Here is an 11,105-nt window from a genome sequence, read left to right on the forward strand (position 1 = left end):
GAAGGAGAGAGCGTTACCCCTACGCTATGTCGCTTGTTATTTCAGAGAAGGTAAAAATATTTAGTTGTGTAGTCAATTTGGATGATGATAGAAAGAAGGGCAGATGGCTATCCAGCGTTTCATCAAATATTGTTGAGCTTAATGAATAGATAGGCGCTTAGCGTTGGTTGAGATGACTAAGAAATAAACGGGCAAGGTCAAACTCTTGTCGTGAGCGGCTATCTGAAGGTGTTGGATGACCATGTTGGTTAAACTGATATACATTTTCCAGTTAAGTTGAAACGTGCGTGCTCGAAAATCTATTAACTGTCATGAATTTGTGGATTACAGGCACGGAAAGTTCGAAATGAAGAGGCATAGTCACGATTTTGGTCAAATTCTATTTTGCTGTTTTTATTATTTACAATGCTGTAGAAATGCAATTCTAATGATGGAATGAAATTTGAGAGTCAGTCATATAAGCAAGATACAGAGCTCACAATTCTTTGATATATAAACAAGGCTCGTTTTCTGTTTTTGTTTACATAGGCTTAATATAACAGTAAAAAATCTTTAACAAGCTGATTTGTCTTAATTCTTATTAATTTTAAGCATGGATAAACTATTCCTAATGTTTAACACATTCATTTAAGGTCTAAAATTTGGCTTTCACTTTCAACATTCAAAATGTAAACAAAAGCTTTGTTTACATAATAAAGAATTGTAGCTCTGTAACTCGCTTATAACTCAACAAATGTCACTCTAATTTTGGTTGCACATTAAAAATGGCTTCACTAAGCATTGTAATCAATAACATCGGAAAAATAATTTTTGACCAAAATAGTGACCATGCCCCTTTAAGGCCAGTCTTGTTTTTCAGCTAAGTCTAAAAAAAAAAAGAACTGAGAGAAAATGTAAAGTAAATTCAAAGAAAATCGAGGTCTGGAAAGGAGGAGTTATCCTTCGTGAAACTTAACAAAGTACCGTCACAGGTTGCTAATAAAATTGCAAACACAGATTCTCAGTAAAATTTGAGCATGGATTTTAAAGATACAAATATCGAAGTGTTGACATTGCTGGTGGAGTGAATAACTTTCTTCAATTTGGTTCATTTCATTTCAAATTTAGCAGGCAATAAGATTTAGATGTGTGAAATAATGCCCCGAAGTTTCACGAAGTTCTACGGAAACGACTGGAGCTTAAATGTTTATTCAGATACGTAGTCTTAAAAGCGGTCTGGAGTAAAATCGCAGTCAGAGTCGCAGACTTTGTAAAAATTTGGACAAACGGTATTAACACTTTGCTAGACGTTATTTTAAGAAAAAAAAATGAATTTGAGGGTCAAATATTATTGTCATATTGTCATTGTCATATAAGGATTGAATCCTTGCACGAAAAACAAAGGGGGCTCTTTTTGTGAATCTGATAAATGTTGCAGATTCTTGTTGCAGATTTCTTCATTTCTACGAGGTCAAAGGTCAAATGCGATTTGAAATCAAATGCAAGCCGTACTAGAAATATATACACATACAGAACCTTGACAAACTATTGGTGTCAATGTAGCTGTCGATTTCTACTTTTATATGTATAATAGTTTGAACAGAAAACCAAAAGCTAAAAATTGTCTTATACTTTTATTCTATTCTCACCATGTATCTAAAATATGAAATCAGGTACTTTAGCATACACAAGATAAAGAGCTAGACTTCAAATCAAGTTCACAATTATTGTTTTGCACATGTTCATACATGCACCGTATATTTTACTAATTTTTTTTAGAATTTAGGATGACCATGCAAAGGGTTATCTTTACAGTCATTCTAAATACCATGTTATCAATATTGCTCTTGAAGTCCAATTTGAATAGATAATACCTATATTATTTTAATGATAAAAAATCTGAAATGTGATAGCTAGCTTAAATCATTATCTCAGATACATGTGAGAACCATTACAACTCCTTTTTTTGTTACAAGATAAAAAAAAAATTCTATGGTTAATTTAAAGTTCAATTTAACTACATCAATTTAACTACATTTGCAATATGTAATTCTTTGTTTAAATGTATCATTTATTTTCCACATTTACACATTTATTCGTTAATTCACAAGAGTTGCGAGATTCATCGCAATAAAAATCGAACTTTGTATTCTTGTGGCTGTAAAACTATTCCTGGAGCCATTTTTCTGGGGTCAAAGTCAAGTAAATCATTTTCTGCTGGTTCGCTGATAGTAGCCATTTGCATCAGCGAGGACAAGAACAAAAAGATCCGAGACTTTGCAAAGACTTCGCCTATGCAACTTCTTTTTCCTAATCCAAATGCTGCAAATCTAAAATGAATTGCTTAAATGAAAACTTTACTTTTATTTTTCAAAGAATAACAGCTGAAAGCATAATTTTATTTATACATAAGAATGCAGACTTAGTCTAAAAGTAAATTGAGACGTTAAATCAGATATCGATCAAATACCAATGATTTACATTGAGTACCTTTTCCTGACTGGGTGAGTGGCGGGCAAGAGCTGACCATCTTCGTCCAAGAAACGTTCAGGCTTGAAGCTGAACGGTTCGTCCCAGTATTTATCACTGTGATGCATGGTCCAGACGTTAGGAATGATCTTTAAAACAAAAGAATATAGCGAGGTGAAAGAAAATTTTTCATCCATTCACTTACAATAGAGATTCAGTATCGTATTGAACATCCAAACATACACAGAAAACAATAACATCCTCAATACGATAATCAGAACACTCAGTCTGGTATGTATTATGAGTAGTTTTGAAAGCTGGTTTGAAAATACAAAAAATGGTTCTCAATGGAAAGAGGTCCACTGTCACTTAATTTTGTGTCTTCGACAAAAGCCTGATTTTCATTGTCCCAATAAACAGAGCTTTAGTGAGTATCGACTAACGGTGTGAATTAACCTTCAGTGAACTGGTGCTATCCAGGGGGAGTCAATTGCTCTTATTTGCTAAGCACCGTTGAAACCGAATATACCCTTTTTCGGTCTCGCAGCTTAAAGAGGGAATACAATTGTTCAATAAAGCATGACTCTATTTTAATTTCTACAAATTTTATCTTGATCGAATTTCCTTTCCTCTATATTAAACTGTTTGAGTGTAGCATCTTTGTTTGCATTTTCTGCAGTTTTGACATTTTATTGATATAACAGTTTTTCAACTACCTACCACTGTGTCCTTCGTTACAGTGTAACCTCCGATGGTTGTGGATTGTGAAGTGGCATGAAGTATAAGAACCGGAGCATGGGAGATGTAACGAAGTGTTTCCATGACAACGGCTTCCAGCAGTGGACACTTCTTTCTGTCTGAGAGTCTTGGATTCTCGTTCCGTCCAATTACCTTATCTACTTCTTTCTGTAAAGACCTTTGTAGTTCCGGTCTTTTTGCAAGGATATGGATTGCAGACAGTAAAGTCCCCCTCGTTGTTAGGTATGCTGTGGAGAAGCATCATGTCACTGCATTTAAAATATGTTTTTCAAAAATGTCGCGCGCGAGGGCGCATGTGTGTTTACCCAGAGAGAGAGAGAGAGAGAGAGAGAGAGAGAGAGAGACAGAGAGAGAGAGAGAGAGAGACAGAGAGAGAGAGAGAGAGAGAGAGAGAGAGCGAGCAGCACAGTTAAGGCTGTCTATAAATTCCGTTCAGACAAAAATACGGGAAATGTGCATTATGACATCACAGAATATCACAAACCTAGAAAGTACTTATTCATTTATTCATTTCTGATGTCCGCTATATCGTACATACTGAAAAATAAGCGAGAGGTCGATCTCGCTGTACTAAAAAATGACGTCATATGCTTCAAAATGACGCATTATGTTAAGTCATTGAAGGCTATCATGCAGTTTTTTAGCGAAGAAAAAAAATGTCATAGATTAACGGAGAATTATAAATGAATATTTTGTTTAACATTATTATCAGTAGAATGCTGCCTATTTAGTCTTATTTTCATTTTGCTATAAGTATGCATCGTATAAAGAGCCAACCTCGGTTTTGTATAAACTATCGTATATCTTAAAGCTGAGTACCTAAATAAATCTCTTAATTACAAGGGCATACAATTACCTGATCCTGACAAACTTTTACATGTGAATTTGAAATATGCTATGTAACTTAAAAAACTTCTACGATCCTTATAAAATCTTACAAATTAATTATGTTTTTAATGAAATTAACCCTTTGACCTTCAAAATTATTTAACATATGCATTATAAATTACGGTTTTTATTACAAATAGTCGTATCGTAAAAAGTTCGCAACGTTTTTCAAAATCTACGATATAACATCAAGTCATTTTTTTATAATTCAATTGTGAATTTTGACATGATAATACTTATGCCCTTGCAATATTGAATTTTTTAAATGACCTCAAAACCACAAATAAATCTGCTTGTACCATGCGACTCGACTGTCATATAACGTGACCACTATGAACATAAAAATTGTTTTGTTATATATATATTTTAGAAATATATTGCATTTGTACGAAAGCCGAGAAGGATCATTCGAGATTCGAGATTCGAAATACGAGATTCGAAATACGAGATTCGAGATTCGAAATTCGAGATTCAATATCTAAATTAACCAATCAAATCATTGATCTGAAACCTGTATCCTAGCAACATCAAACTGTTCTAGATAAAGATCATTCGTACATGCTCTTTCCTACAAATAAATGTCTTAATAGCTCTTATATAGTGGTTATGAAATGGTTAAATTAACATTGATGAATTAACCCCACACAGTATAAACAATTAAATTAGAAATAACACTGTTGGCTTTGCGAATCTAAGTGGTTTTGTTTGCCCTGTATGTATTCCCCCCGAACAATTTTAACCCGAAGTGTATTCGCCCCAACTGTGCAAAAATCGGCTCGCGAAGAAAGATCTGTTTAATCTAAATGTTTTAGCTATGAAACGAAACTCAATGAAATAATCGACATGTCAAAATATAGGTTATGACAAAGTTTTAAACCATAGAAGATATAATGATTTACAACCTCAAAGACAAAAATCCAGATAAGAATAGTATATTGTAGGGTATGACAATGCCATTGTCGATATGAGAGAGAGAGAGAGAGAGAGAGAGAGAGAGAGAGAGAGAGAGAGAGAGAGAGAGAGAGAGAAACAGACAGACAGACAGACAGACAGACAGACAGACACAGAGAGAGTTTTGTAGTGTCAAACTCAGTTTAATTTTTACGGTGTTAGCGCACCTGTGATTTACATCGACTCTCTCTCTCTCTCTCTCTCTCTCTCTCTCTCTCTCTCATAACCTAGCATTTCCTTTTCCGTGAGGGGGTTTGGGGTATTTGTGATGTCTTACATTAGCCAGCGAAAATGATAAAAAAAACATGAAATTTTGTTGCACGCCAATAATCTGTTTTCAGTATATACATTTCAAGAGGGGGGGGGGGGGGCTATATAGTCCTAATTAATTTGTCAGTTATTCTGTCCCCGCTTTGTTTTCTCTTCGTTTTCCAGGTTTTTTTTTTATTTGGCTCGGCAAATTAATATAAAACTTTCTGTGTAGCTCCATAACGATGCACTGTAGATAAATTATGAGTAGTTTTACTTTTGATAAACAGGTGCATATCCGTACTTGATTTTTAATTTGACTCTTATAATCGGATTTAATATTCCAATAATTATAGGGTAGGAAAGAGTAGACGGGACTTTTTTGCGCATATCCTACTGTACCATTCATTCAACACAGGTATTAGCACTCATCGAGTTCGACTTGCTTTCCTTTTCTTTCATCCACTGGATTTAAAGCTATTAATTTTTTAAAATATTTTGAATTTATGGCCTGATTATATATAAATTAGAGCTGCGCTGGTGCATATATTTACCCAAATGGACCAAAATATAACCAAATGAATCTAAAAATTTTGACAAAATTAGTTTTAAACGTACGACTCTTTTTCAATTCTAATCGGGTATGTCCTTTAGAAAAATCTTGAACCACACACATTTTAGCAAATAAAACGGCAATTGTTTCATTTTTTTAAGGGGAGGGAGGTGGTGCCGGTAAAGGACATGTATTGCTTGTGGCAGTTGTGCTATACTCTAATCTGTTATAATAGGTAATACTACATATTGATATAAAATGAAAGTTTCCAATTACACTGTACATAGCTTCTATCACGCATTTTAACCCGTGCGATAGTTTAAAACAATTTTCATAGCATTTAATGTAATTCAACCGATCATTTTTGAAATTTAATTTTCTGGATCCCCGCCTGATACGTCCGCCTTCTTGTATATTAGAATTACATGTACGTTGACCATATGTACACATTAACTTAATCGGCTATGTTATGGGACGATAACATTTTTTATCAATGTTTTTGCAGGATATGTATCAAATAACAGCCTATTTGTGGGTTTTTGCACTGATTATTTGAGATAATTTGCCGCCATCTTTTATGCATTCCACACACCACTCACAGTTTCTTTATTTGGTGTTCTGTGTGTATGGCGACAAATTGGTAAATTTGCACCACTCACCCCTTGTAGCTTCATCCTGATTACATTTTATCTGGCTAAGTGTAATGTAGTAGTATATTAAATACACACATCTTTGTTTGCAGTGCTTATTTACATCTTTAGAGATTTACTTACAAAAAAAGTAAACATTTGTATGACTTGTATGTAATTATTGTCAATTTTGGTGCGGTGGGGGGTAGGGGGGGGGGTAGGAAACTACAGAGAAACTTAACTTGGCTGTGAAACATATGCTTTTATTCTTTTTTGTTGATATATCAATGAATGAATTATAACAAAATATATGTACAACAATTTATTTTGAAATATTCATGCACAATCAAATAAAAGGTTTTACTGTTCTCTGCACAAGAAATCGGCAATGTGAACAATTGGCACCCTATCATCCCTACCTTTAATTGTAGAGAGTAGGTATCCTTCTATATTGAAAACAATTCCAAAAGTAAGACTCATAATAAGTTGTTTACTGAGGAAAAGGAAAAAAAATTGTATTTATTAATAATTCCGTATGATGTGATAATATCTCAATGATTTGTTTATAATCATAGTACTAGTGTATCACTGTATGCATACATAAAAACGATAAGTAATGCTTATATTTATTAGTGAAACAGGACAGATTATTTATATTTAGATTATTTAGATAAATGTACTAATCTTCATGCGGGGATCTAGAAAGGAGGGGGTCAGGGGATCTGGACCCCCTCCTCGGGAAAATTGAAGCTTATTAAATTTACATAGTAAATTTTTTTAAAATTGGCCTAGGACCCCCTACAGAAAAAATTAGCTACGCTTATGAAGTTCTCTACCATAACCGCATTTTTACACAAAAGGGGTTAATAAACCCGGGTTTTAAACTATTACTGGTGGTGAAATACCTTAGGGTTCAAACGCATCAGGTGGAAATGCACCAGGGCAAACAAAATCACTCAGATCCGCGAAGCACACTGCATTATTACTAGTCTACTTAGATATTCTGTGTAAAAGTAAATACAAATAATTATTTAGTTAGATAGGGAGAAGTGAACATAGCATTTATTTGTATATAAGAGCATGTACGTATGATTTTTATTTAGAACAGTTTGATGTTGCTAGGATACAGGTTTCAGATCCATGATTTGATTGGTTAATTAAGATATTGAATCTCGAATTTCGAATCTCGAATCTCGTATTTCGAATCTCATATTTCGAATCTCGAATCTCGAATGATCCTTCTCGGCTTTCGTACATTTGAGTGACTATTATTTATTTTGAAAAGGACATGCCAGTTGAACTAAAATATACGTGTTTTCATCACAAAAATTTGCCGATAATTTAATTGGCCGCCTTAACTGGAGAGAGAGAGAGAGAGAGAGAGAGAGAGAGAGAGAGAGAGAGAGAGATACCTCCTGCGGTAATGTTAAAAAGTACTGCATATATGTTTTTATCATTGAACCATATGTTCCCATTTTCATCTTTTTCATTCAGCGTTTCTTTCATATAATGATATATCCCTGTCTTTTCACAGTCGTTTTCCTATATTTAATAAACATATATATCGATAAAGAATTGTCATTATAGAATTTTCAAATATATGAAATGTAAAAAAAAATGTTTAAAAAAATATAAATTGAATAAAACCCTGTCATAAATAATAAGATAAACAAATTATCAACGATTCCCAAAAGCTCATGTCACAATATTTGATTTTGATTCAGAGAAAGCTTTGAAAATAGACAAATATATACATTACCGATAACATCTCTAAAATGTCTAAAAGTTTTTGATGTACGCTTTTGGCATCATGATAGATGGATGATAGGGTAAGTGGTAGAAAGCGAAGGAAGGGGAAAACACTTAATACTCCATCTGTTCCTGGATTTGAGAGGCGATTTACTAAATCCAGTTCTTATTTCAGTAAAGGCTGCATTGGACCTTCTTTACCAAAGCTTCGACCGATGATCTGCCAAGAATACCAATTGAAAATAACAAATAAATACGGCTTTGAAACATTCAATTCTTTTATCCTTTATATCATCTTATTAACCCATCTGAATATAAAAAAATAAAAAAAATAATGTAATAAAATAATAGAAAATATACAACTTTTGAGAACAAAACCACCAGGTTATTAAAGATAAAATGTAATGTTTCGGAGTTTAAAGAGGGCTGGATGGTTGTTGTCATTTTAAGGATTAATTTACCTTCTTTAGGCAAAGAGCTTTGACTATAGCTAACGATATGAAAATATTCGTATTTCAAACTTAAAATATTGGAGTTTGTCTTTACTAGATAATTGATTTTTGACAAAAATACATTTCATTGTTTAAAGCAGATCTGATAGTTAATTTGAACACCATTCAGCATTCTTCAAATTAAACACAAAACAATATATATCAAAAACAAAAACATACCAGCATTTCGATAGAACTCAGTATAAATTCATCCACGATTTCAAATGGATTTACGTCTTTTGCACTGGTTTGACGTAATTTTTCTTTGAAAGGAATCAGATTTTGCAATATTTGATTTTCAAATAACGCTTTTCCCTCTCCGTATGTGTGAAGAAGACGATGGACAAATTTTCTTCGTTTTTCCCAAAGCGAGCTAGGTGATGTGAAGGCAACATCTGAATAATTTTTTAATAAGTATTTTCCAGTAAACGTGGGAGAGCGATTTGCGCTAACTGTAGCACATGGTTCTTGTAAAAAAGTCTCACGTAGAACATCCACTGAACTGATACAGAGAAATTTCTTGCCGAGCATTTGAAACTGGAAAACGTCACCATACTGTTGTGTCCATTCATACAGCTTATCATGCAGTTTTGTGATATTGACTTCAAAGATTATGCCCAAAAAGGGCAACCCCTTGGGCCCGGGGGGACTATCTTTAGCAACGGTGTAAGATTGAAGAGCGATAAGAATACAAGCTGTTAGAACAGCCACGCTCAAAATGTACTCCAACATACTGAAATTTGCAACCGTCTTTTTGCCACAATTTTAAATGCAGTTGAGTAATTAAAATGGGTATCTGTTAGTTGTTAATAGTTGGCAGACGCCGAAAAGAATACCTGTAAAATAATTGGAATACAAATGCTAGCAATAAAGAAAATAATGTGGTTATTTTTGCTGAAAATAGTTGCTTACAATTTATTGTAGATAACAATAATATAGCACAATTCTTGGTTTTTATCTAGATTATTGCATTGATGCAGCTAATCCAGAATAACTCGATAATTCTTTAAATGAATATAAATAAAAAATAAGTAAATGCAGTTGCTCCGATTAAAATTTGGAAAACTCTAGAAAAGAAAGAAAGATGCAAACATTAGAATAATCATTCTCTAATGATCAGGCAAGATCTAAAATTCGTACAACATACTTACTAATAATATGCATAGTATCTGCATTAAGTATGTCATGTCAAGCATTCATGTAAAATGCGATCAATATTGACTGTTTAATATGAGATAGACATTTAAATAGAAAAAAATCTGTCGTTACCAACACCGGGATACACACAAGCAAAAACAACATCTATGTCTACATCAACACTAAAGTCTACGTGCCGCTTTACAGGGTTTCTATATATTTCAAGCTTGTTGCACAATACTTCATTTACCTTTTTTAAAAGTTAGATAAGATACAACACATATTTTGGCCCTAAGTTATAAAAACATTGACCTACATAGATAAATTTTGTGCATAGAGTTTCCTTTTATTCAGAAGATAGCAAACATAAAGTTTGCCATCCTTTTTTTTTTTTACAAAACACTTCAGAAAAGCATCGTTTTTTATGCGTAACTACTCTCGTCATTATTTGAATTCATAGTTCGCCTAAAACAAAAGGACTGAAACGTGCTATTTCATCTTTAAAACGAACGGTATCGTTTAAAGCGTTCAAAAACAGAATCGTACAACTTACGTAGTAATAGCACGTTTCAGTGTCTGTATCATACAATGGCAGCATTTTTACAATGTTTCCTAATCTTTTAAGAGATGGTATGTACGGAAGCGTATTAGTGCCACATTTGCACTTCACATTTTTTTCCCCACACTTTAACCTGTAAATTTTACACTTTAATCTGTAAATTTTACACTTAAATCAGTAAATTTTACACTTTAATCCGTAATTTTTACATTTTAATCTGTAAAATTCACACTTTAATCTTCACACTTTAATCTGTAAATTTTACACCTTAAAGTGTAAAATTCACATTTCAATCTGTAAAATTCACATTTCAAAGTGTAAAATTCACACTTTAAAGTGTAAAATTCTTTAACATTAAACCTTTTCTTTAAGTCTTTTAACAAATTTCTACAGAATGTAATATTTTTTTCACAAATGATATTGACATTCTTTCGTTTTTCTAAAATAGTTAGTTGATCTTTTTTAATTCACAAACCTATTAAAACCGATATCATAATTCTATAATCTTTTATCAGTTTCACGTGCAGAAGGATAAAACGTACGCTCAACTAGGACCTTGGGTCACCCGAAAATAGTTCTCCAAAATGAGTGTATTAATGAGCACTTATGGAACTCTTTTACAAGTGAAGATAAGAATGTAAATCTTCTTTCATTTTTTCTATATCCATAGGGAGACCACAGGTCACCTTACG

At 33.1% G+C, this 11,105-nt stretch overlaps 1 protein-coding gene across 4 annotated transcripts; it reads right to left on the reverse strand.

Moving 5' to 3' along the window:
* Nucleotides 1-1,600: 1,600 nt before the first annotated feature.
* Nucleotides 1,601-10,604, reverse strand: LOC105337486 (cytochrome P450 1A1). Of its 4 annotated transcripts, none has more exons than XM_034448592.2 (7): nt 10,408-10,604; nt 8,898-9,553; nt 8,237-8,446; nt 7,890-8,019; nt 3,169-3,434; nt 2,461-2,597; nt 1,601-2,309 (listed from the first exon to the last, which is right to left on the reverse strand). In XM_034448592.2, exons 3-7 carry the CDS (start codon nt 8,243-8,245, stop codon nt 2,102-2,104), a joined length of 750 nt encoding a protein of 249 aa, XP_034304483.2. In that variant the 5' UTR covers nt 8,246-8,446; nt 8,898-9,553; nt 10,408-10,604; the 3' UTR covers nt 1,601-2,101. The 4 variants fall into 4 exon arrangements, with proteins under 4 accessions (XP_034304483.2, XP_034304482.2, XP_065937631.1 ...); XM_034448591.2 differs by lacking the exon at nt 10,408-10,604 and adding an exon at nt 9,987-10,306; XM_066081559.1 differs by lacking the exon at nt 10,408-10,604 and adding an exon at nt 9,987-10,298 and having other exon boundaries at nt 2,470-2,597.
* Between the last annotated feature and the right edge of the window lie 501 nt (nt 10,605-11,105).

The sequence above is a fragment of the Magallana gigas genome, chromosome 4 (assembly GCF_963853765.1).
Source record: "Magallana gigas chromosome 4, xbMagGiga1.1, whole genome shotgun sequence".
In the NCBI taxonomy this organism is placed as follows: Eukaryota; Metazoa; Mollusca; class Bivalvia; order Ostreida; family Ostreidae; genus Magallana; species Magallana gigas.

Coding starts and splice junctions, on each gene's coding strand:
- LOC105337486 (XM_034448592.2), bottom strand. Junction 3,435..7,889: donor TTTTAACATTACCGCAGGAG/GTATCTCTCTCT, acceptor GCTTCTCCACAG/CATACCTAACAACGAGGGGG. Junction 2,598..3,168: donor CTGTAACGAAGGACACAGTG/GTAGGTAGTTGA, acceptor TTTGTTTTAAAG/ATCATTCCTAACGTCTGGAC.